We start from the raw sequence: 26,991 nt of genomic DNA on the forward strand, positions 1-26,991 counted from the left end.
GTGGGGTTATTTAATCATCCATTAATTCAGTAGAGACTGACTGAGCCATCCGACATGCCAGACGCTGTTCTATGAGTTAGGGATACAACAGTGAACAAGGCTGGAGTGAACTTCTGGGTGGGGAGAGGCAGTAAATAAACAAACACAAAACGAATAGGTAATATGCATTAGAAAGGAAACAACTTACAGTATAAACTATATAAGATACAGCAACAGAGCAGAGAGTGGTTGAATTGTCCAGGATGTGCTCTCAGGAGATGATAATCAAGCTGGAATGCTAATGGAAAGAAGGCGGCCACATGTGAAGACCTAGGGGGAAAACATTCTGGGCAAATGAAGAGCAAGTACAAAGTCCCTGGGGCTGGATTCTCAAGAAGGCTAGTGCAGCCAGGCTTAGTGAGTAAGGGCCAGAGAGCAATGAGATGAGGACAGAAGTGGGGAAATGAAAGTCCCCATTGAACCAGAGAGGAGTCTGCATTTTATGGGAAGCCAAGGGAGGGTTCCCAGTAGGGAACTGACTCATCTGATGTACATTTTACAGATATAACTGGATATTGATTACTTTTTATGAATTTATCTATTAAATTTTAATTTTATAAGTGAGCGACAATGCCCTGGCCTTTAACTTATTTAAAGTTTATAGCCACCCTACTAAGGTAGGTCTTTTCACCCCAGTTTTATGGGTAAGGAAACGAAGGCTTAGACGGTTTAAATCACTTGCTGAGACTACGGAGCCAGTGAATCCTGGAGCCCAGATTACATTCTGAGTCAGTTTATTTTTGCAGGGTCAGGATTCATGTCTGTGAGGGGGGTGACTTGAGGAAGCTGTGGTTCAGCAGAACAATTACTGAACTTGGATCTGAATTCTCATTCTGCCATTTCTTAGGAAACTTCACAGTCCCTCAGGCTCCTGATTATACAGAGGGAAATAATAATACCTATCTCACAGGACTATACTGAGGTTTGTGCGCAAGAACGTTTCTATAAGTTTCCAAGGAATGGGTGGGTGGATAAATACGTTTATAAACGTCTCATCAAGATTTTGAAAGCCCCTGAGCTGTACATAAATGCAATTCGGAGCAACCATGGGGTGAGTTTAGGGACACAGCCATTGGAACCTGAACCTCAGGTTCAAAGTCAAGTTCTTCCACTCATCAACTGTATCCTGGGGCGTGTTAACAATTGTGCAATGTATCAGATTTCTAAATGTTATTATTAGTAATAGCCCTTATCTCAAATGGTTGTTATGAGTTAATACACGTAAAGCGCTTAACATATCACATAGCGAGCATGAAAAAATAATAATGATAATTATATTATTTGTGTGAAAAGTTAGGAGAGAGTGACTTGACTGCTTAGGAGAGAAAGTGGGACTCAGTAGCAACTCTGTAACTCACTTCTGGGTTGCACGTAGCTATTACGGATCAACCACAGATTTGAAGACCCTTCACAGCATTTCGAGTTTAGGCCACATCTCTGTGTGTTTTTCTCCAGGTACTTCCCTGCTGTAAAATTTTGAGGGTTAGAGAAAATGTATGCCTGACTTTTGAGAAATATTGTTCCTACGTCAACATTTGTATATGGGATGGCAGTCTCTACTTTGCCTTATTATTAATGAAAATTTCTCAAATGCATCCCAAAGTCTAAGTGAAAGGAAACATTGGAGCAATTCATTGGATTCCTCAGAGAAAAGAATTTTATTTCCGGTTCCCATTACAAACCTGCCATCGGCATCAAGGAGAGAACTGCACAGTTTCCAAAATGCTTTTAGGCATCTTAGTAATGATCAGATCCATCAGCAGATAGATAAATCAATTCACAAAAGAGAGTCTCAACTATCTTCTTAAAGATTTCAATCGAAGGCATGTGATTTACTTAAGTGTCTTAACGTTTTTGTTTCCACCTGTAGATGTGATTGCTTCGTGTAGACCAAGACATTTATTTAGAATTTAATGGAAATATACCATCAGTCTAAGTATTTAAGTGCAATCCTCCTTAAGCCTTCAGATTTACTTAGTGTTTTATCAATAATCATGGAGTGGTGAGCCAAAGCTTGCCAGGTGATCTTCTAGCCTGGAAAGGATTCTTTGTCACATATTAAGTGAGAAACATCACCAATCTGAGGTATGGGGGAAATGCTAGGTATCCTCCCTTTGCCTCCAGATCCATCCTCTGCCCTGCTCTGTGCACTGGGAAGTGACTCTGCAGACTGCCTAGGGATCTTCTCCCCTCTCTGGCTTCTTTCCAGTTGGATTTCATCAAGGGAAGGAGAGAGTTCAGTTTTTTAATGTCTCCTGATCCCTCTCTTTGGCACCCCAGTTTGGCAAGACTACATTCCTTCTCTATGGGGACAGCCCCTCTTCACTGGCTATAGCATTTGCTGGGTTCCAAGAACAGCTTCTTCCCCTTTAGGCCTAGAAGGTAATAGTTTCTGGCTATTGCTGGTCCCTGGGTACTTTAACCTCCCTTGTTGATTCTCTTAATCCTGCCCATAACTCCATAAATAGCCTCTTCATTTAATTCTCTTCAAATGCCCTTTTGAGTATGCCATCCGTTTCCTGCTGAGATCCTAACACCAGGGAGAATATTTCCAAACCTTACACAGGCCCCAATAACAATGGGGGGGGGCTGGGATTGGCACTGGATCATAAGCATGGAGAGACTGGAAATAATTTTATGAGATTGAAGAAATAGAGGAATAGTGCCTCCTCATGTCTGCATGGAATGATTTCAGTCAAGTACCACCTGTGTTGCTCAAGCCCATCTGGCCAGAGAGTGGAATGAGAGGGGCCATGAGGGTTTGGTGTGGAAATCGCGCTGTCCTTGAAGATAAGGTGTTCTCTGCTTCTCTCTGCTTCTGCTGCACCATCACTTGGGTCTTTTAAATATCTTTCTTCATAGCTTATGCTACCATCCCTATATTTTTATGGATATTATTCATGCGTGTGTTTCTTTGACTTATCAACTAAATGTTAAGCCCCTGAGGAATAGAGTTCATTGTTTTTAGGCTCCTGCCCAATCCTAGTACCTAGGCATACACTTTGAACATGGTGGGTGCTTAATAACAAGTTATTATCTATTCAAGTAGTAGGATAAAGGGAAATAAGTAAAACATGCCTCATCCTTTCCTGGATATTTTTACAGAACCAAATCAGGTGATTTTGGGAAGCCTTGATTTCCATGGTCATCTCACTGAACAGGAGCTGTTAGTGAAGAGCCATGAGGGCAGGTTGGTTACATTTAATATTTTATGTCCAGCAAACAAACTTCCAACACAAAGATAGGAGGATCAATATTGGCTTCAGTGAAATATAAATTTGGGTTGCATCAGCATGAGGGTGAGAATCAAGGCATCTTCAGATGAATGACTTATCTCAAAGGCAATGAAACGACTGCCAACAATTGCAGCTTAAGAATGACTCCTAAGGGATGCCATGAAAGAGAAAAAGAATGAAAAGACGTGCACATGTGTGAACTACAGCATGCTTCTGGGTGTGCTCACACACATGTAGGTAGAAATGATCTCCTTTTGGAACAAAAAACCCGATGGCAAAAAAAGACACGGTCCCTGGTCCGGTGGCAGAATTCCAATTTCAATTCATGGAAGTGTCCTGATGGCCTTTAGTCTAAGCTGTAGCACTTTGGCTCTAAACTTTTAGAACAAATGCATGTTTGAGACAGACAATATCAATAAATCATTTAATACCTTGAGCTGTGGGAGGTGGGGGTGGGAGCAGCTTAGTTCTTGTGGGAGAGACTAACCAAACAAAAGCTTCCATGCTGGTCAGAAATACATTAGCGAGATTAATACCTAATTAAATGCAAGTCCAAAACCAAACAGAAAACATGCTCAATACATTTTCTCCAAAAATGGCATAGAAAATGCTTAGAACGGGATGGGATAAAGGTGATAGCAACAGAAAACAAGCCATCTGAATCGAGTAGCTAGTCACAAAAGTGTAGACTCAGACTCGGAGTTGGAAGGAATCTTAGTCATGGGTATGTGGGCAAGGTATTTTTGTACTGAGAAGGGAAGTGACAAGGACAAAGAAGACTGGACCGCCTCACTGAAGGGGCATCACACCTTTAGAACCAATTGTGCTCTTGGTTAGAGATTTTTATGGTCTAGCATTTTATTAGTGACTCAAGGATGGAGACATAAGAGTTTTCTTAACCTGGCACTTTTCTGTCTTGGAAAAAAGTATCTCCTTTTATATATATATATTAGGGGTTGAGGGTAGAGGGGGGAGGTAGGCCTACTATGTAGCAGATATCCAGCTAGATATATAAGATCTCTTAGTTCTCTCTTTTTTTTTTTTTAAAGACCTTATTTATTTATGTGACAGATAGACAGCCAGTGAGAGAGGGAACACAGCAGGGGGAGTGGGAGAGGAAGAAGCAGGCTCCCAGCGGAAGAGTCCGATGTGGGACTCGATCCCGAAACGCCGGGATCATGCCCTGAGCCGAAGGCAGACGCCTAAGGACTGCGCTACCCAGGTGCCCCAGATCTCTTAGTTCTCTTAACACACCCATTTTTTTGAAAAGTGAGGCTATGAGAAATTAAGCACCTTGGCCAAGCCGTGTGATTTTCACTCAGTTTCATCTGCTGGCTGTGAGTATCTAAGGGGAAAGAGCCTAGGAATTGTGACTATTGCACAGTAGCATGGTCGGTGTGTGTCATGTGCTGGGGCAACCCTTATTTCTGGCTGAAAGTGTTTCCCACATATTCATAAAGCCCTGGCTGTAGGACAGGGGCCCTGTGACCAGGCCTATTTGATAAACTCCTCCATTCTCTTGGTCACAGGACTGTATGGTGTTAGGTGGTCCATGAGAGTCTGGCTCTTGATTGACTTACACATACTGAGAGAGAGAGAAGTCCTTCGAGGTGGGAAGGTAAGAATAATAATACCTATCATCATTGCACTGGGTGAGCAGTTCCTATGTGTGAGGTGTTGGCCTAAGCATATTTTTGTATCAATTCCCTCAATCTCAAAGCAAGCCCTACGTTCAATGCTGCTGCAATCCCCTNAGCAGTTCCTATGTGTGAGGTGTTGGCCTAAGCATATTTTTGTATCAATTCCCTCAATCTCAAAGCAAGCCCATACGTTCAATGCTGCTGCAATCCACATTTCAAAGACAGGGAATCCAAGGCACTGAGAAGGTTTGAATCAGGTAGTGTCAGGAGTGAAGTTCTCCAATGCCTGGAGAACGTCGGGTAGGGAATTAAACCAAATGGAGACAATCTGCGATGGAGGAAGGAGAGAAAGAATGAATCTGACAGCTTTGAGTCCTGTACCCCAGGTTCCTGCCAAGGCCTGGCATTTGCACCTTTTCCTTGGTTTCAAGGAATTTCTTTGGTCCCTTTCCCAGATAGGTGAACAGAAACAATTCCTTTCTGTTTAAGTTGGCTTTCTATCACTTGCAGTAAAAATAATCAAGATACCTTATTGATGATGTAGGTTTTCTCAAGAACCCAAATGGGACTCTTACATGGAGTCAATGAAAAAAAATGTTATTTGTTGACATTTATATTTTATAATATGTATATATATATAATTTATTAAATACATTTATTAGTAAATAAATAAATTGGGTTTCACTAGGAAACACCACTACTGATATTTCCATGTGTCTATTTTGATGTTAGAGAAATGTATAACTACTGATTGTCTGAATCTGGTCTCATATACTCACTTGTTTTGATACAACTCAAAGCTAAACACTATTAGAAAATCAAATTGCTTAGGGTCAGAATATATTCTGTCAGGTTTTACAAATTATAGATTAAATCAAGAGAAGCTAAAGTTTGATTAGAATATTTTAAAGTGTATGGTTGTAGATTACCCCCAGAGGCTCCTAGAATTTAGAACTGGGGAGGGCTTCCATTTAAACACAGGAGAAAACCACTGGGAGAGGTCAGTTTGCTCAAGGACCCAGATATAGTGAGAGAAGCACTCGAAGCTGCTGTCCTTTCTCCTTCTCCCTTCCAGCTCGTCACCCACAGTTTGTGGGAGTTGCACAGAGAAGACCCCAGCAGCCCCTCTTGCAGTCTTCCCATAGATGTTTTTGGCAGGAGCACTGAAGGTCCATTCCCTTGTCTGTCTCCTCCTCAGTCCTTCTTTCCATCCTCTTTGGCATAAATTTTCAGACAGAATTGTTTGGAGCCAGGGTCGGTGTGTTAGAAAGCAGCAGGCTGCCATCCTGTGTGGCCTCCCACAGCACCAGCCCTAAGATCAGCCCCACACGTAGTGCGTCACAGGGTTTCCTCTGAGGCTGACCTGTCACTTCTCAGTCACCCAGTTACGAGGCACTGGAAGCCTTCAAGCCTTCGGAGATCGTGTGAGGGTGGGTGCTTATTGCAAAAACCTGTCAAAGTGGGGGAATTTTCAGAAAAACTAATTAAGTCACTGACAGCATGATTCGGTGAAAGGGGGAGCCATGGCAGGCCCTAGCAAATCCATGGTGAGTCATTGCCTTAAGCGAGAGTATGAATATGAATGCACAATTACTGGGAGCTGCTCTTCAGCTCCAGCTCGCTCCCCCACAGGTAAAAACTGACGCCGCTGATGGAGCAGACTCACACCCAGGCCCCTCTCTGAAGCCTGTGCAGAGACTGTTGTCTTAATTTGCTTGCTGAACAGTTAAGAACTTCCCCACACAGAATTTGGAGGTTTATACCGTGTAGATGAGTAGAGCCTGATTTGGAAAGGGTTGAAGACAGAAATGAATACTTGTCTGTGGAAAGTATCACATTGGATTTTGTAAATATTCTGTTGAACAGGAAGCCTGTAATCTCCTTGTAAGCAAAAGGTGTGTGCCCCGAAGAATTCTTGTTCTCTAATGAGACTCTGCATTGTGGGGTTCTGCAAAGACACCCCATCCATCTTGTGCAATATAAAAAGGCACTTCCAAATTTCTAGGATTTCTAGTTCAGATCTTACTGTTCTTATGAAAGCTGATCCTTCAGAATCTCTGGAAGCTGTGTTGAAATGAATCAAATTAGAAAAATCCCATGTTAAGAGGTGGTGAATGTTGTAACTCTTACTATCAAAGGCCAGGTCTCCCAAGTGAGAAACAAAGCAAAATAAAACTCCAACATAAATCAAACAAAATCCATGAGGAAGAGTAAAGGAAATTATTTGACTAACTGAGACATGAACTCTGCAGATAATATACTCTGCCACCCCACTTCCAGCTTCATACCAAAACAACAGGACTCTTGTTTTGGGAAGTCATGTCTAGACCAAGGTAAATAGGTTGGTCATCAATTATCGTCATGTAAATTAGACACTTGTGGGGAACTGGCTTCACTTATTTAGGCAATCGGTTTATGATGGTTTAGGACTGTGATTCTCAGCCCTGGCTGCACATTAGAATCACTGGGGGGGCCGTTTGAAATGCACTGATCCCTGGACCCATCCCAGAATCAGAACTAGAGGAGGATGGGGCCAGGGCATGGGGAATGTGGTTAAAGTTCCCCAGGTGATTCTACTGTGCAACCAGGGCTGAGAGCCACTGAATTAGGAAATCACCACTTGAAAATCCGGCTTAAGTAGCATAGCAACAATGGTGTACCCTCTGGGGCAGTATTTCTCAAAAAAAAAAGAAAAAAAAAAAAGAAAAAAAAGGGTCGTGGACTATCAAAGCTGCTTGTTAAAAATACAGATTGCTGGGAATCCCCACCCTCGCCCCTTGGAATCTTCACTTTGAACATGCTTTTTGGGTAATCCTTTTGTACTAGAANTATCAAAGCTGCTTGTTAAAAATACAGATTGCTGGGAATCCCCACCCTCGCCCCTTGGAATCTTCACTTTGAGCATGCTTTTTGGGTAATCCTTTTGTACTAGAAACACTAGGAGCCAGTACCTTTAAGATGTTCAATATTGAGGTATTACTGAAAACTTAGAAGGTGCCTATAATATCACATGGCGTTTGCCCACCTTCAAACCTGACAGTTACCAAGCTGGTTCTATGGACTGTTGTGAGGTAAATGGCACTGGCTGGGCCTCACCCTCCAAGGTCTCCTGGAGTGAGGGATTCCTCTTTATTTCATTAAGAATCCCTTTCTCCACATAGTTCCTGTCTCTTCTGTCCATCAGAACTCATCTACTCTACACTCTTCTCCTAGAGCTCCATCACACTCAGAGCTCCATCTGTCAAGTGATGGGTGAATTTACACTAGGAAGTGCTGTCTTGGTTTTCCCACATAATAAGTTTTGGCAGCTACCTTCAATGACTTCACTCCAAACCAGAAATGAGTACAATGGTCCAGCGTCATACAGGAGCATGGTGGACAGCAGCATCTGACACCCTCAGGGCATGCCACATGGAAGACCACCTACCCAATTACAGATCCTCACCACCCCTTTGATTAATAGCTCCATACCTCTGGGCAATTTCTCAGTTCTTTGGTTTTATTCCCAGAAATATAAATTATCTCAAAAACACAATCCTCTGCAGAAGGGTCAAATCATTGACAGATGTTGGGGGAACTAATGCCTCTAGGACAATGAAGGTATTTTCTGAAAGGCAGCTTGCAGATGAAGTAACCCTCAGACAGGTTTGAGAGCAATGCAAGTTCATCTCAATGGCAAAATGTTCTTTTGTAAAAGAGAAATCAATTCTCTTAGTACATTACTTCCTAAATGGCTTCTGTAAGATTAGTCAGGGTCTATGTAGACTCAGAAACGAGACAGGCTAAGTAAATCTAATATTTTAGTTCATTTATTTCAGCATTTAGTCTATACTTCTCAAAATAGTTCCTCTAAGAACTGGGTTTTGGGCAGATAGGCTAGATTTTACCCTCCTGCTTCTAATGTTGTAACAAGGTGGGATTAGCTAATAAGTGCAAATTTGAGATCAGTTTGTTATGGAAACCCCATTAAATAAATTGGGTGGAAGGAGTATGGAGGAAGATGATGACCCAGAGCCGACAGAGTTATAATAGAAACAGCCCAAGCTGAGATCTACTCTCCTCTGAACTGTGGGTCCCTCGGTTCCTGCTTGTCCTTAGCTCCCGGTAAGAAAACCCACTAGAGCTAAATATGCGTGAGGTTTGCCATTCCTTAAAAAACTGGCATAAGACTTCTATGGGTCATCTGGTCAATTACTGAACCCAATGGCACAACATAACGCCAAAGAAGCTATAATGGCTGGTTTGCTTTGAGTATCTATGGGTCATAAATTTCATCTAATTAGAAGCCAAAGATTTCTTGCTGATTCCATTCAGCTCTGTCACAAAGGTGGGCTTTTATTATTCATAAGGGAGAATAGATAATTGAGAATAGAAGAATCTTTGATAATTCGACATTTTTTAGTAAAGATATAGAGAAAAGAACAAAAGGGTGGCCAGCTACATAGATTCTGGCTGTTTCTAATACTATTTTGTTTCCAACTGTGGTATCAACAGGTATTTTGTTCCTTTATGATATAAACCACAACCCTTTCCCTAAACGCTTGGGGCTTGATGTGTTTTTAAATAATTTTGTTTTTTCAGATTTTGGGAAGGTAATAAAATACTGTATATNACCAGACAGTTACCAAGCTGGTTCTATGGCCTGTTGTGAGGTAAATGGCACTGGCTGGGCCTCACCCTCCAAAGTCTCCTGGAGTGAGGGATTCCTCTTTATTTCATTAAGAATACCTTTCTCCACATAGTTCCTGTCTCTTCTGTCCATCAGAACTCATCTACTCTACACTCTTCTCCTAGAGCTCCATCACACTCAGAGCTCCATCTGTCAAGTGATGGGTGAATTTACACTAGGAAGTGCTGTCTTGGTTTTCCCACATAATAAGTTTTGGCAGCTGCCTTCAATGACTTCACTCCAAACCAGAAATGAGTACAATGGTCCAGGGTCATACAGGAGCATGGTGGACAGCAGCATCTGACACCCTCAGGGCATGCCACATGGAAGACCACCTACCCAATTACAGATCCTCACCACCCCTTTGATTAATAGCTCCATACCTCTGGGCAATTTCTCAGTTCTTTGGTTTTATTCCCAGAAATATAAATTATCTCAAAAACACAATCCTCTGCAGAAGGGTCAAATCATTGACAGATGTTGGGGGAACTAATGCCTCTAGGACAATGAAGGTATTTTCTGAAAGGCAGCTTGCAGATGAAGTAACCCTCAGACAGGTTTGAGAGCAATGCAAGTTCATCTCAATGGCAAAATGTTCTTTTGTAAAAGAGAAATCAATTCTCTTAGTACATTACTTCCTAAATGGCTTCTGTAGGATTAGTCAGGGTCTATGTAGACTCAGAAACGAGACAGGCTAAGTAAATCTAATATTTTAGTTCATTTATTTCAGCATTTAGTCTATACTTCTCAAAATAGTTCCTCTAAGAACTGGGTTTTGGGCAGATAGGCTAGATTTTACCCTCCTGCTTCTAATGTTGTAACAAGGTGGGATTAGCTAATAAGTGCAAATTTGAGATCAGTTTGTTATGGAAACCCCATTAAATAAATTGGGTGGAAGGAGTATGGAGGAAGATGATGACCCAGAGCCGACAGAGTTATAATAGAAACAGCCCAAGCTGAGATCTACTCTCCTCTGAACTGTGGGTCCCTCGGTTCCTGCTTGTCCTTAGCTCCTGGTAAGAAAACCCACTAGAGCTAAATATGCGTGAGGTTTGCCATTCCTTAAAAAACTGGCATAAGACTTCTATGGGTCATCTGGTCAATTACTGAACCCAATGGCACAACATAACGCCAAAGAAGCTATAATGGCTGGTTTGCTTTGAGTATCTATGGGTCATAAATTTCATCTAATTAGAAGCCAAAGATTTCTTGCTGATTCCATTCAGCTCTGTCACAAAGGTGGGCTTTTATTATTCATAAGGGAGAATAGATAATTGAGAATAGAAGAATCTTTGATAATTCGACATTTTTTAGTAAAGATATAGAGAAAAGAACAAAAGGGTGGCCAGCTACATAGATTCTGGCTGTTTCTAATACTATTTTGTTTCCAACTGTGGTATCAACAGGTATTTTGTTCCTTTATGATATAAACCACAACCCTTTCCCTAAACGCTTGGGGCTTGATGTGTTTTTAAATAATTTTGTTTTTTCAGATTTTGGGAAGGTAATAAAATACTGTATATTTTGTAACATCTTCAGAATGATCTGGTAATAAAACATGACATTTCTGTAGCAAAACATATAAATATTCACACTAGATGGGATAAATAAGTGCTACAAAGAGTGTCAAGTTTGTTCAGATTGCATTTTGCTGTCAAATGAGTCGTGCCAAACCTAGAAAAAAACTTTTAGATTTGGAAATGGAAACAAGGGATTATGGATACATATCTGTGTATTTCTCCAAACCATTCAAGAACCTTTTTATATTTTCAATTTTTACTAACTTCCTTGGGTAATTTGTCTCATACATTATTGGCCCAAAATATACTCCTCTCACACTTAAAACGTTACCTCTAATCACTGTACTCATTGATTGGCTCAACATATTTCTGGCGACTTAGTGATTTTATTATTTCTGGTTATGGTAAGCTTTTCGAGGTTCGGTTTCCTCTCTTAGAAAATTGCATTTGGCATTGTGCCCGGCACTTAGTGCTTGTATCAATCAGCGAGCTTCTGACCATAAGCGAGAGAAACTGGTTCTGACTTATGCAAAAGGGAGTTTATTGGCAGTACACGGAATTAAGAGAATAGTTGAAGAACCATGCCTNGAACCCAATGGCACAACATAACGCCAAAGAAGCTATAATGGCTGGTTTGCTTTGAGTATCTATGGGTCATAAATTTCATCTAATTAGAAGCCAAAGATTTCTTGCTGATTCCATTCAGCTCTGTCACAAAGGTGGGCTTTTATTATTCATAAGGGAGAATAGATAATTGAGAATAGAAGAATCTTTGATAATTCGACATTTTTTAGTAAAGATATAGAGAAAAGAACAAAAGGGTGGCCAGCTACATAGATTCTGGCTGTTTCTAATACTATTTTGTTTCCAACTGTGGTATCAACAGGTATTTTGTTCCTTTATGATATAAACCACAACCCTTTCCCTAAACGCTTGGGGCTTGATGTGTTTTTAAATAATTTTGTTTTTTCAGATTTTGGGAAGGTAATAAAATACTGTATATTTTGTAACATCTTCAGAATGATCTGGTAATAAAACATGACATTTCTGTAGCAAAACATATAAATATTCACATTAGATGGGATAAATAAGTGCTACAAAGAGTGTCAAGTTTGTTCAGATTGCATTTTGCTGTGAAATGAGTCGTGCCAAACCTAGAAAAAAACTTTTAGATTTGGAAATGGAAACAAGGGATTATGGATACATATCTGTGTATTTCTCCAAACCATTCAAGAACCTTTTTATATTTTCAATTTTTACTAACTTCCTTGGGTAATTTGTCTCATACATTATTGGCCCAAAATATACTCCTCTCACACTTAAAACGTTACCTCTAATCACTGTACTCATTGATTGGCTCAACATATTTCTGGCGACTTAGTGATTTTATTATTTCTGGTTATGGTAAGCTTTTCGAGGTTCGGTTTCCTCTCTTAGAAAATTGCATTTGGCATTGTGCCCGGCACTTAGTGCTTGTATCAATCAGCGAGCTTCTGACCATAAGCGAGAGAAACTGGTTCTGACTTATGCAAAAGGGAGTTTATTGGCAGTACACGGAATTAAGAGAATAGTTGAAGAACCATGCCTGGAATTAACAGGGATAAGAAAAGCTTTTGGACTGAGGTTTGGGGTATTTTATCAGGACTTTTCACCTCTGCCTTTTAAAATTCTGAGTCACCATGCTGAAGATCAAGCCACAGGCGAGTCTGAGGGGCTGAGCACCGCTCCTGTGCCCACCTTCTGGTTAGGAGACAGCCTGACACTGTTTGACCCTCCTACCACACCTGAGCAAGGGGTGGGAGAATCATCCACCCCCCCGCCCGCCCCCATGAGAAATGGAGTTGCTATCACAAGAAAAATAAAAAGTACTCTGAGAGCAAAACAAAGTAAACCTAACAGAAGTCCTCTAAAGATTTCAGAATATTTTCAGAATATTTTTCTTAATTCATGGCATTTTAGGCATATGCAAAGTCCTACGTTTTAGACTGCTCTCATACAAAACTTGCTTCACCCCCGTGCACAGGTTCATTGTTTTCCTGTAGACATTTCTCAACACTCCATATCTTTCTTCAGCACTGGGGGTGAAGGTACTTGCCATTGGGTTTTATTTTATCGTGGTACAATTAAGGAGTTATTTTCAAAGTGATTTTTTAACAAGGAGTGTTTCTTGCCAAGGCAACACTGACGGAGGGAAGCTTAATGGTAGAAATCACTTCATTAATAAGGAATGCAAATCTTCACCTGAAATTTACATAGGAATAATAAGCATATATCACATAGATCAAGCACCAAGAAAATGAAGAGGGCAAATGAATACGGTCTTTCCTCTCTCATTTACTGCTTAAAAAAAAATTTAAAAGNCTCTTTATTTCATTAAGAATACCTTTCTCCACATAGTTCCTGTCTCTTCTGTCCATCAGAACTCATCTACTCTACACTCTTCTCCTAGAGCTCCATCACACTCAGAGCTCCATCTGTCAAGTGATGGGTGAATTTACACTAGGAAGTGCTGTCTTGGTTTTCCCACATAATAAGTTTTGGCAGCTGCCTTCAATGACTTCACTCCAAACCAGAAATGAGTACAATGGTCCAGGGTCATACAGGAGCATGGTGGACAGCAGCATCTGACACCCTCAGGGCATGCCACATGGAAGACCACCTACCCAATTACAGATCCTCACCACCCCTTTGATTAATAGCTCCATACCTCTGGGCAATTTCTCAGTTCTTTGGTTTTATTCCCAGAAATATAAATTATCTCAAAAACACAATCCTCTGCAGAAGGGTCAAATCATTGACAGATGTTGGGGGAACTAATGCCTCTAGGACAATGAAGGTATTTTCTGAAAGGCAGCTTGCAGATGAAGTAACCCTCAGACAGGTTTGAGAGCAATGCAAGTTCATCTCAATGGCAAAATGTTCTTTTGTAAAAGAGAAATCAATTCTCTTAGTACATTACTTCCTAAATGGCTTCTGTAGGATTAGTCAGGGTCTATGTAGACTCAGAAACGAGACAGGCTAAGTAAATCTAATATTTTAGTTCATTTATTTCAGCATTTAGTCTATACTTCTCAAAATAGTTCCTCTAAGAACTGGGTTTTGGGCAGATAGGCTAGATTTTACCCTCCTGCTTCTAATGTTGTAACAAGGTGGGATTAGCTAATAAGTGCAAATTTGAGATCAGTTTGTTATGGAAACCCCATTAAATAAATTGGGTGGAAGGAGTATGGAGGAAGATGATGACCCAGAGCCGACAGAGTTATAATAGAAACAGCCCAAGCTGAGATCTACTCTCCTCTGAACTGTGGGTCCCTCGGTTCCTGCTTGTCCTTAGCTCCTGGTAAGAAAACCCACTAGAGCTAAATATGCGTGAGGTTTGCCATTCCTTAAAAAACTGGCATAAGACTTCTATGGGTCATCTGGTCAATTACTGAACCCAATGGCACAACATAACGCCAAAGAAGCTATAATGGCTGGTTTGCTTTGAGTATCTATGGGTCATAAATTTCATCTAATTAGAAGCCAAAGATTTCTTGCTGATTCCATTCAGCTCTGTCACAAAGGTGGGCTTTTATTATTCATAAGGGAGAATAGATAATTGAGAATAGAAGAATCTTTGATAATTCGACATTTTTTAGTAAAGATATAGAGAAAAGAACAAAAGGGTGGCCAGCTACATAGATTCTGGCTGTTTCTAATACTATTTTGTTTCCAACTGTGGTATCAACAGGTATTTTGTTCCTTTATGATATAAACCACAACCCTTTCCCTAAACGCTTGGGGCTTGATGTGTTTTTAAATAATTTTGTTTTTTCAGATTTTGGGAAGGTAATAAAATACTGTATATTTTGTAACATCTTCAGAATGATCTGGTAATAAAACATGACATTTCTGTAGCAAAACATATAAATATTCACATTAGATGGGATAAATAAGTGCTACAAAGAGTGTCAAGTTTGTTCAGATTGCATTTTGCTGTGAAATGAGTCGTGCCAAACCTAGAAAAAAACTTTTAGATTTGGAAATGGAAACAAGGGATTATGGATACATATCTGTGTATTTCTCCAAACCATTCAAGAACCTTTTTATATTTTCAATTTTTACTAACTTCCTTGGGTAATTTGTCTCATACATTATTGGCCCAAAATATACTCCTCTCACACTTAAAACGTTACCTCTAATCACTGTACTCATTGATTGGCTCAACATATTTCTGGCGACTTAGTGATTTTATTATTTCTGGTTATGGTAAGCTTTTCGAGGTTCGGTTTCCTCTCTTAGAAAATTGCATTTGGCATTGTGCCCGGCACTTAGTGCTTGTATCAATCAGCGAGCTTCTGACCATAAGCGAGAGAAACTGGTTCTGACTTATGCAAAAGGGAGTTTATTGGGAGTACACGGAATTAAGAGAATAGTTGAAGAACCATGCCTGGAATTAACAGGGATAAGAAAAGCTTTTGGACTGAGGTTTGGGGTATTTTATCAGGACTTTTCACCTCTGCCTTTTAAAATTCTGAGTCACCGTGCTGAAGATCAAGCCACAGGNCTTTTAAAATTCTGAGTCACCATGCTGAAGATCAAGCCACAGGCGAGTCTGAGGGGCTGAGCACCGCTCCTGTGCCCACCTTCTGGTTAGGAGACAGCCTGACACTGTTTGACCCTCCTACCACACCTGAGCAAGGGGTGGGAGAATCATCCACCCCCCCGCCCGCCCCCATGAGAAATGGAGTTGCTATCACAAGAAAAATAAAAAGTACTCTGAGAGCAAAACAAAGTAAACCTAACAGAAGTCCTCTAAAGATTTCAGAATATTTTCAGAATATTTTTCTTAATTCATGGCATTTTAGGCATATGCAAAGTCCTACGTTTTAGACTGCTCTCATACAAAACTTGCTTCACCCCCGTGCACAGGTTCATTGTTTTCCTGTAGACATTTCTCAACACTCCATATCTTTCTTCAGCACTGGGGGTGAAGGTACTTGCCATTGGGTTTTATTTTATCGTGGTACAATTAAGGAGTTATTTCAAAGTGATTTTTTAACAAGGAGTGTTTCTTGCCAAGGCAACACTGACGGAGGGAAGCTTAATGGTAGAAATCACTTCATTAATAAGGAATGCAAATCTTCACCTGAAATTTACATAGGAATAATAAGCATATATCACATAGATCAAGCACCAAGAAAATGAAGAGGGCAAATGAATACGGTCTTTCCTCTCTCATTTACTGCTTAAAAAAAAATTTAAAAGATATCATTAAATTCCTGAAGCCCCATGTTTCTTTAAGTGGCTTTTCAAATGGCAAGGAATTTTTACAGGCAGGCGCTGATGTGTGCCCACCATCTCAGTGTGAATTGTCGATGATACACATTTCTTACCTGATACTCATATTCTGTGAAAGGTGATAGTTCGAAATCCATAAAAGAGCTTGAGCTTCCATTATAGGTTAGCACTGGAGTTGATTTTCCGGGCTGAGTTGCTGTTTGTCTTCTGTACAACTCATAATATAAAACTCTTCCATTTGGCCGAAGAGGTCCCGTCCACGAAAGGGCAACTGTGGGTTGGAATCCTCCTGGAGCCATCCGAACCTCGAGGTGTGGTGGGGGCTGCCTCAGAGGGGCAACCTCAGGGGTCTGTAGGGATGTCCAGTCACTTGACGCACATCCCAGTGCGGTGCAGGCTTGAATTCGTACTTCATACCTTCAGGATACAAGGCAGAAAGGACCCATTATTGGCAAAACAGATTTTCACGGAAAGAATATTTACAAGACTGTTTTCCAGAACAAAAGAGACTATTTGCTGAAAAGAAAAAGACAAATCAGTTTACATTTATTTTTATCTATAGCTAATCCTTTTGAAGAACAAAAAAGTCCGGGGCGCCTGGATGGCTCCGTCCTTAGGTGCCTGCCTTTGGCTCAGGTCAAGATCCCAGGGTCATGGGATTGAGCCCCCGCATTGGCATCCCAGCTCAGTGGGGAGCCTGCTTCTCCCTCTCCCTCTGCCTGCAGCTCCCCCTGCTGTGCTCTCTCTCTGTCAAATAAATAAATAAAATCTTAAAAAAAAAAAAAAGAATAACAAAGTCCTCTTTCTAAAACAATTTGAGAACATGTTAAATCCTCCTGGCTTCCCAAACTAAAACAAAAATTCTCAACTGTCTGGAAAGGGTGGGCACAATTCTTCCCCACACAAGAATGTAAGGAATAGATTAACTTTCAAGGTTCTCTCCAACATAAAAATTCTGGTACTCTGAAGAATTACTTAACACAACGATGAAGAATGTAGATCTTGGCGAGTTGGAACCAGTTTTCTGTAGCCCTGGGCTCTTTCTACCTCTGCAGCCTGAGCTAAATGATTCCCTAGGAATGTTTCCAGGTCATGAAGGAACATCATGGAGGCAGGGGCTCAATGGTAATAAATCCCCTCACCTGATACGTGACATCTTAAAACAGGCTCTCTTACACCACACAAAGACCTTTTGGGGCCAAAGTTAACTCAGCTACATGCTAGATTATCAATCATGGAGACACCTTATCACCGCCCAGTTAAACTCAACCGATCAATTATGTTTTGCCTCATAGTTGGTCTCCTGCCACCTGGAAAGGCCTATTTACATAGCTGGGATTTTCCCTTTCCAACAAGAGGGGTTTTTGTTAGTATTAAGTGCCTATGGCTGCACATAAGAGCTTTTTCCCCTCTGTTCCCATGCCCCACTGATTTTATGACACCCCTGATTTTCCCACCAGCTGCAGCCACTTTTCTTTCTATCTTTATTTCTCTTGGTTCCAGCCTTTTCCTCTTCTCTTTCCTGCTTTCCCTCTTCTTATCGCTGCTTTCTGTTCTCTTCCTTGCTTTCTTTTAATTTCCCCATCCTCTTCTTTTTCCCCTTTCCCCTTTCCCCTTAATTACACATCTTTCTTCTTTCATGACATCTTCCATTCTCCTTTCCTGCTCCTCCTTCCTGCCTGCTCCTCCCCTGCTTATCCCCACTGTGATGGGACTCCTGGTTTAGGGGTGCATCGATCCGTCCTTGTGTTATGGCAGATCTGACTCCTAACCAATTCTGTGCAGTCCATTTCAGTTTGCCACACATAGATGATTTGTTTTCTGGATTATCTGTGGTAGTCTCAAAATTCTGGTTCATATTCCTTTTGCTGCTTAGAGTATTCCCATGCCCCTTCTTCCTACTGACCCACTCAAGGTACCCCCGGGGAGGACACACTAATTTGCAGTATTCAGTTAGCATTAAGCTGTTAGAAAAACCACAAACTACAGGAACCCCAAGTTCATTTAGAAGTGATATGTTGTTTTAAGTCACGAATGTCACTTACATCTTCAATGAGAGTGGAGAGTGAGAAGACATCTCTTGTGGCCTTACATGTTAGGCTTATCAGATGATCAAACTCCCCCAACCACCAGCCTGTGAAAAGTGCTTCTTTCACACCTGGAAACCTTTTTCTTTAGAAATCTTTTTGGCCGAGAGTTTCAAAGGGGAGCAAGTTGATAGGATTTTTCAAACTTGCAGGCACCAGTCAGGTAAAGAGGAAGCCGGTATAAAATGTACAGCTCTGCAGCTAACCTGGGTCTTTTTTATGCCCCAGATCAGAATAAGATAAAAGGCAACTCACACAGTATGTGGATTAGCTATGAAAGATACCTGCGGAAGTTTTAATTACTGTTTAATATTTAATGCGACCTTAAATAATTGTCATGAGTAGATGCATAAGACCATGAATGTTTCATTTAAACAGCACTATATATCAGAGATAATTATAGGAGGGATCTAATCTACACATCCGTAGATTACAATAATAGCTGAATTTTACCAGTGGTGGTTGGAAATCAACACTCTTTCAGCCTTTAATTTTTTTTAAGTGGTTCTGTTCATTTTACTAAATTTTAAGCATAAAATGTCTTTTATTACTCTTCTCGCTGGGGATGTAAGTTACTTAAAATGTGATGGGGAAAAACGCCAAGTAATTCTTCAAGCTATAGGAAAAGGGCCAGTGGTAAGATTCCTTTGTATGGAGAGCAGCGCACATCCATGCATGTCAGAGAGCCCCAAAGGGACCATTGAGAAACAGGCGTTAGCAAAGTGGCACCATCCTGGGAAGTCATGAGATCAGAGCTGGGAGAATCCGAAGGGGTTGGAGAAATAGAGTCCGATGAGTCTTATTATCCCTGGGAGAAGTGCTGGATTCAGTAAGAAGGCTCTCCCCAAAACAAAATTTGGGTCAGTCCAACTCTGGCTAGTAAGAGCTCTCATTGGTACTTTTTTCATCTTTAAAAGAATACCTAATTTTCTTCACTGCCTGGATCAGATAACACCATCCAGGCTCTCACAACTGTCCAGGGGNTGTCAGAGAGCCCCAAAGGGACCATTGAGAAACAGGCGTTAGCAAAGTGGCACCATCCTGGGAAGTCATGAGATCAGAGCTGGGAGAATCCGAAGGGGTTGGAGAAATAGAGTCCGATGAGTCTTATTATCCCTGGGAGAAGTGCTGGATTCAGTAAGAAGGCTCTCCCCAAAACAAAATTTGGGTCAGTCCAACTCTGGCTAGTAAGAGCTCTCATTGGTACTTTTTTCATCTTTAAAAGAATACCTAATTTTCTTCACTGCCTGGATCAGATAACACCATCCAGGCTCTCACAACTGTCCAGGGGCCTGGATGTTTTCTGGAGGAACAAAATTCAGGGAAGGGGCCCACCTCTGTGACTTGTTCTAGACACTGCGGTGAATCGCAAACATTTCTGAAAAACTGACTCTAAAGATGTCACCGCAGGAATTTTGCTCTCTGGAAGTTGCACAAGCAAGCTTTGACCAGATGTGTTTAGTCAATGGTTAAGTGGTTGGGGGTTGGGGACATCACCCATCTTGCTTTTAGCTTTCATTTGAACTGACTGAGGACTCTCAGGCTATAGAGAGGACAGTGGCTTACTCTTAGCAAATCCGGAGTTGGCTACTTACCTGTGAAATGGCTTCAGGTGGTCTACTATGAATGACTGTGTGTCAAAAGAATTATGAGTTGTATTGATGTGTATGATTTTTGTTTCTTTTTCAAACAGCTCTCGGATAAAGAGGGTATAATTGATGATATCGCCATTTGTCCTCACGGGAGGATCCCAGTTCACTAAGATCTCTTGTGGGCCCTTGGCCTTCAATTTTGGAGGTTCTATCCCTGACGGTGCTGAGGGACTGGTCCTGTCTTTGATGAGTGGACTCAAAACACCCCCTTGGCTGTTGTTGGCCGTCACCGTGTAGCCATACTCCACACCTGGGGTGAGAGTAAAATCATGATAGCGAGTTTCCAGGCCAGTATAGACAATGGTTCCATCCCGTCTAAGTTCATAACTTCTGATCTGGCCATTTGGGTTTCTGGGAGGTTTCCAGGTGATTTCTATTGATTCTGAGCCCGTGACTTGCAATTTTGGAGGGTCCATGTTCTGGGGTGGGGCCTCCATGGTCCAGGCAGACTTGGATGAACTAGCTGTACAGCCTCCATTTGTGCAGGCTTCCAGGGAGAAATTATACTGAGTATAAGGTTGTAGATCAGACACCAGCAGGGACAGACTCTGCCCAGCAAGGTACTGCTTACCGTCTAATCTAAGCAAATATTTAGTGATCTTTCCATTTTGAAGCGATGGTGGTGACCATGATACATTTATCTGAGTAGCACTGATGGTCCAGAGAGCTGGAGGGCTGACTCCTGCTGGAGCAGCCTCAGGAGTGGTAATGCTGGTGGGTTTGCTGGTGGAGCAGCCCCCATCTGAGCAGGCTACGACTGCATAAGTGTATGTGGAAAACGGAAGCAGCTCTTTATCGGTATAATTGAAAGTCACAGCATCAAAGCTGAAAGGATAGAGCACTCCATTCCTTTGAAGTTTATAGGAGTGGATAATACCGTTAGACTGTTCTGGCGGGATCCAGGAAATCAGCAGTTTGGGAGGATTCATAGATACACAGGCTACCTCAGGTGGAGAGAGACCTTCTGGAGGCGCCTGCATTGTCCTTACTATGTTCCAAGAGCTACAGGTGTGGCCTGCTGAGTTCCAAGCGTGGATTTTATATTCACACTGCGTCCATGGCTGCAAACCAGTGTCATTATATATAAATGTGTTCCTTTCAGTATTATATTCTGTGAAAACAATTTTCTCATCAGCCTGGATTGTCTGATTTCCCCAAGCTTTTCCCTCGAAGCACCTGCGAATCACTTCATAGCGAATTATCTTTCCATGTGGGTGGAGAGGCTCAGACCAGCTCAGCTCAATGCTGGTGGACCCCACAGACTGAATCGCAGGAGCCAACTGAGAGTGGGGAGGGGCTTCATCTGTCCACAGAGGCTGGGGCGCTGAGTGTGCACAGCCCGCCCTGGTGCAGGCCTCCAGGGTCAGCGTGTAGAGAGTGAAAGGGACCAGGCGTCGGAAGAGAAACTGACGATTCATGCCAGTGTACTCCAGGATGCCCTCACTGAAGATGTTGTAGGTCTGTAGGAAGAGAAGCAGAGGGAAAATAATGTGTAGCAAGTGATTTCTTGGTGTAGCTATTTCGTCCGTTTTAACCTTCTCTCCCTCCTATTCCTCATCTTGATGGTCCTAATCCAGATAAGCATTCTGATATTAATTTTGGGAATGTGATCTTTTCCAGTTAATGTAAAATCCACAAAAATAAGAACAATGGTTTCCCTTGGCCTTTTTTTTAAGGTTGGATATCATATAAGCACATATCTAAAAGCTAAGGGCTATTGCAGCTGATTCTTTGACTNTTTGCCTTTTTTTTTTAAGGTTGGATATCATATAAGCACATATCTAAAAGCTAAGGGCTATTGCAGCTGATTCTTTGACTTAAAAAGTCAAACAGGTTTCCTCCTATTTTATTTTTTTAAAAGTAAGGAACAGTATTCAAATCCCGTTTTACAGACGATGAGCACTGTAAGGAACAGTATTCAAATCCCGTTTTACAAACGATGGATCTCAGTCTGAGTGGGGTAAGTAGGGCTTATCTACATTGTCTATGTCTTGCAGCATTTACTGGGAAGTGGAATTATAATACTTAATCACTTGTACCAGGGTGCCAGGGCTGAAAATGTCTGTGTATCCATGTGTGGGCACACATACACAGACATATATGTGTTATACGTATATACACAAATATAGATAGAAACTTTGATGACTAGAAGATGGAAAAAAATATGCTGTTTTCTCTTACATGCCATGGAAGAACTGATTGCTCCTTTGGACCAAAGTATTCTTCTGTTCTGGGGAAAACCATCTGAACACTTGTCATATAAATGTAGAGCAAAAATTTTCATCCCATATTATCCATTGTTCTTTGGGAAAGATGGGGAGTAACTCAACTTGAATGTAGATGTTTTTGTGCAGTGATTTCCTGCCCTTTTCCAGCCTCGATGCACGTGAGAGATATGATACATTCCTGTGGTTGGTAGTGACCCCCCAGGATGGACTCCCCCAAGGGGGGCTGGGGTGTACATCAGAATCCCTTGGGAGGCACATCTAGTTCAAAACATTCCCACAGGCAAACTTAACTTGGACTGCACTGTTGATATACTTTTTGTTATTTAAAATTAAAGAGCCTAGACTTTTTGAAATCGATTTATGTTGGACTGTTGTATTTCAGTGTGACTTTTCTCCTAGTTGGGTTCCTAGGGCAGGACCACATCCCTGAGGAAGGGAAATAGTGTATTTTCTGAAGAGAGCTTAGCTTCATAATCAATTTAAAAGCTTCCATGAGTCCCTGAGCTCCTTCATATTCACCTAGCAAATCTCTAACTAGTATTAAATTTAGCTTTCCCTCTATACCTTANAAGGGAAATAGTGTATTTTCTGAAGAGAGCTTAGCTTCATAATCAATTTAAAAGCTTCCATGAATCCCTGAGCTCCTTCATATTCACCTAGCAAATCTCTAACTAGTATTAAATTTAGCTTTCCCTCTATACCTTAGCTTCTAACTGCTAAGGTTTGGGGAAAAACACCCGAATGTACTGACTGGTCTCACTTTAAATATCTTACTATAAATTTTAAGTGGATGATTCTCCCCTTGTAGTCTTTTTTTTTTTTAAGGTTTTATTTATGTATTCGACAGAGATAGAGACAGCCAGTGAGAGAGGGAACACAAGCAGGGGGAGTGGGAGAGGAAGAAGCAGGCTCACAGTGGAGGAGCCTGCTGTGGGGCTCGATCCCACAACGCCGGGATCATTCCCTGAGCCGAAGGCAGACGCTTAACCGCTGTGCCACCCAGGCGCCCCTCCCCACTTGTAGTCTTATTCCATTCCCCTATATGTTCGCTCTTTCATTTTCCAAAGTGATTCTTTCATATCTTCTCCTTTCCCCACCAACAGCCATCACCCTCTTCATCTCTCCCCGGTGGTTGTTGACAGAACCACATACTTGACTGGGGAAACAGAAGCAGTCAGAAAGGAATGTTCTCATGTTATATATTATCATCACCATATCCATGTGAATCTAGACTTATGCTGTGTGCCCTCCTTCCTTGTGCTCTGGATGAAGTATCTCTGTCCCTGTGGAGCCCACCTGATCTCTGGATCTCATACCCGCTCCTTCCTACATATTTCTACACCTGCAATCATTCTCATTATCTCTTGGATCACTATTTATCTCCCTCTACTGGGCTATTTCCATTAATGTTTAAATGTACTCTAGAATCTTTCATTGATTTTTAAATAAAACTTCTTGACACTCTAGTCCCCCAGCTACCGCCCTGTTTCTCGGCTTTTCATCTATACTTCTTTAAAGAGTTGGGGTCCTCATTCCTCACTTGCTATTTTCTCCTCAAGCCATTCCAACCTGGCTTCTCATTTCACCACTTGATCTTCTTGTCAAGGTCACAATAGTTACCTCACCTCCAGGTCCAGGATGACTTCTCTGCCCTTATTCCACTTGATCTCTCAAGAGCCTCAGACATACTTTCTCCACAGTTTTGGGATGTCCCACTCATCTACCTGTCCTTCTATGTCACTTGCCTCTTCTGAATCTCCTTTGCTGGCCACACTTCTTCTTCCTGATCTTCAAATTTCTGTATTCCTCAGAGCTTGATCCCAGGCTCTTATCATCTCTAGTTATGTTCTCTCCATACCTGATCTCCTCTAGGCTCATGGGTTTAAATGCCACCCATATACCAATGAATTCTAAAAATAGAGTTCTAGACTTATACCTCCAACTGCCTACTTGTCCCTTCAAACCTGCACACTTTCCAACCTTACCTTCTCAGTCAATGACTCAAGGCCTGAATATCCTTTTCCCTTTATGTTTCACATCCAGTCCATTAACAGATCTTTTCAACTTTGCTTTCTGGATATATCTCCGATCCACCTACATCTTCCACCTTCACAGCCCCCACCCTAATTCAAGCCACCATCAATTCTATCCTAAATGTTTAGTATCTTCCAAACTCCATTGGTCTTAAAGTCCATTTTATACATAGCAGCCAGAGTGATTTTGGAAAACATAAATTTGTTTCAGTAATTTTTCATTTTACTTAGAGTAAGTTCAGTAATTTTTCATTTTACTTAGAGTAAGTTCCAAACTCATCACAGCCCACAGGGTTGGGCATGATCTACNGTTGGTCTTAAAGTCCATTTTATACATAGCAGCCAGAGTGATTTTGGAAAACATAAATTTGATTATGCTATTAAATTGCCTAAACCCTTCAGTAATTTTTCATTTTACTTAGAGTAAGTTCCAAACTCATCACAGCCCACAGGGTTGGGCATGATCTACCTCCTACCAATCTGCCATTCTCATCTTTCTCTTCCTGCACCCCTCCAATACATCAACCACACTGGCTTTCTTCCCTTCATTTGAATGCACCAAGTTCGTTCCTGGCTTCAGGCCTTGCATTTGCTGTTCACTTTGTCTGGAACATTTTGCTCTCATATCTTCACATGACTGACTCGGTCTTGTCAGTCAGGGCTCAGCTCAAATGTCAACTCAATTCAAATGATCATCCATTCTAAAATAGCCCGAGCAGGCATAATTACATTATTCTGTTTAATTTTCTTTATCGTATTCATACTTCTCCAAAATTCTCTCGTTTGTGTATTAGCTTTTTGTTTGCCTCTCTGTGCCCTCACCATTCACGTACACACACACACACACACACACACACACACACACACAGAGGTAAATTGTATGACAGCAAAGATCTTGCCTGTCTTGTTCACTCCTGAATAAATGCCTGGCACTTAGTAGAAGCTCAATAAATATTTGGTGAAATGCAAATGAAGGCAAAGGAGTAGATATTCCTATTGTCAATCATGCCAGGAAGAGGCAGACACTGGAACAGGGAACAAACACAAAGAGGGGTACTTTGATGGGTGTGAAGAGAGACTCTCTTCTCTGACAGATTCTTAGGCTGTGGCTTGGATTTTGAGACCCTGGATCCTACGGCTCAAGCCTCCGTTCCTAGAGTGGGAGAAGTCAGGCACTGTCACATGTAGGCAGGCTGGGAGAAGACAGCTTGCTTCTGCTGCTTGTAGCAGGCCTTGAGTTTGGCTGACAGGCAGCCATCGTACTAAGCAGTGAGGCTGCTACATAGAGGCCCACGAGGATGGGCCTGGGCCTGTGAGCTCTAGTTAAAGTTCTAAGTCGTTGCTGTAGATAATTTCTGCTGTCATCTTCCTTATAGGGTTTTCAGGGAAGCTTTCTCCAAAGTTACAGCTTAGTCTTAATTTGTTCTATGTGGAATTAATGGGGGACTCTTTGCCATGTTGAGAGGGAGTGGTCAAGGAGAGGCAATGCTTACAGCAGCAGCAGTCCCAGCCTGCAGAAGGCAGTTGATCAGGGTCTGAGTGGTGATCCAGGGCTAGAGGCAGTCACAGAATGACAGTAAGTCACCCCAACTGTTGGGGACAAGCATACAAAAAGGGAGATGAAGACTGGTTTGCATGTGGGTGATCATTCAAAGTAATAAAATGTGGTCTAATAATGGAAATGCAACCTTATTTGTGCTCACAGACTGGTAGAGCCTGAGACGCACCTAGGACATTAGTATATATGGAGGCAGGCTACATATGGAGACAGGGGCGTTAGCAGACACGGGGGGCTTCCTGTCTTCTACTCAGTGAGCTCTGCACAAAGCGCAAATTAGGCAAGACTCAAGCAAATAATTGAGCAGGATAATTCAGGAGGCAGTAAGAACAGTCATTTAGAGTTCAGTTTTGGCGTGACTTCCTGACTTCAAATTGCAATTTGATCATTTGCAATGTGGGCTTGGGCAATTATTTAGCCTTTATATGCCTCATGAAGTTTAGTGATACCTACCTGGTAGGGTTGATGTGCAAATTAAATGAGATAATCCATGGAGAGCACTTAGCACAGTGTTGGGTTCATAGGGGGCATAATACATGGGAGCTAGTTTTCTCTGATCTATGATTAAGTGCCTGGAGGAGCTATCAAGGAGGATTAAACAGACGGTGAAGGGTATTTTCCCACAGCGACCTGATGGCATGTCAGGGCTCATCTATTTATCTGGAGAACACCAAACATGATCTCATATTCAGGGTAGACGTTACCTTAATCACACCATTGGTTCTCACAGGCTCTGACCACTGTAGCAACAATGCCCGGCCATTCTCTTGCTGTTCTACTGTAAAGTTGCTCATTCCACTTGGGGAAGATTCTAGGGTTTGAACCACAGTCCAGGGACTTGAAACTTCTCCTGCCTGGTTTGTGGCCACAATTCCAATGTGATACGTCGTGAATGGTTCTAACCCAAATAGGTGGGCTTGATGGCTCGTTCCCTGCACAAAAATAAACAGGTTAGTTTTCTTTCAGGAACTGCTAACAATTGCTGGAAGGTCATTCTCTGACCAAGGTACAGTAGCAATGGCAACACAAATATCACAACAGAGTTTTGA

General features: G+C 41.7%; 1 protein-coding gene across 1 annotated transcript in view; it reads right to left on the reverse strand.

The window, feature by feature from the left end:
- USH2A (usherin) overlaps nt 1-26,991 on the reverse strand; it is a 729,748-nt gene that overhangs the window by 35,275 nt on the left and 667,482 nt on the right. Inside the window, exons 52-54 of the mRNA XM_034667668.1 lie at nt 26,647-26,874; nt 20,067-21,583; nt 16,480-16,801 (exon numbers count right to left, since the gene is read on the reverse strand). Coding sequence (XP_034523559.1) covers nt 16,480-16,801; nt 20,067-21,583; nt 26,647-26,874 — 2,067 coding nt within the window. The remainder of the gene's footprint in view (nt 1-16,479; nt 16,802-20,066; nt 21,584-26,646; nt 26,875-26,991) is intronic.

Source organism: Ailuropoda melanoleuca, chromosome 8 (assembly GCF_002007445.2).
Source record: "Ailuropoda melanoleuca isolate Jingjing chromosome 8, ASM200744v2, whole genome shotgun sequence".
Taxonomy (NCBI): domain Eukaryota; kingdom Metazoa; phylum Chordata; class Mammalia; order Carnivora; family Ursidae; genus Ailuropoda; species Ailuropoda melanoleuca.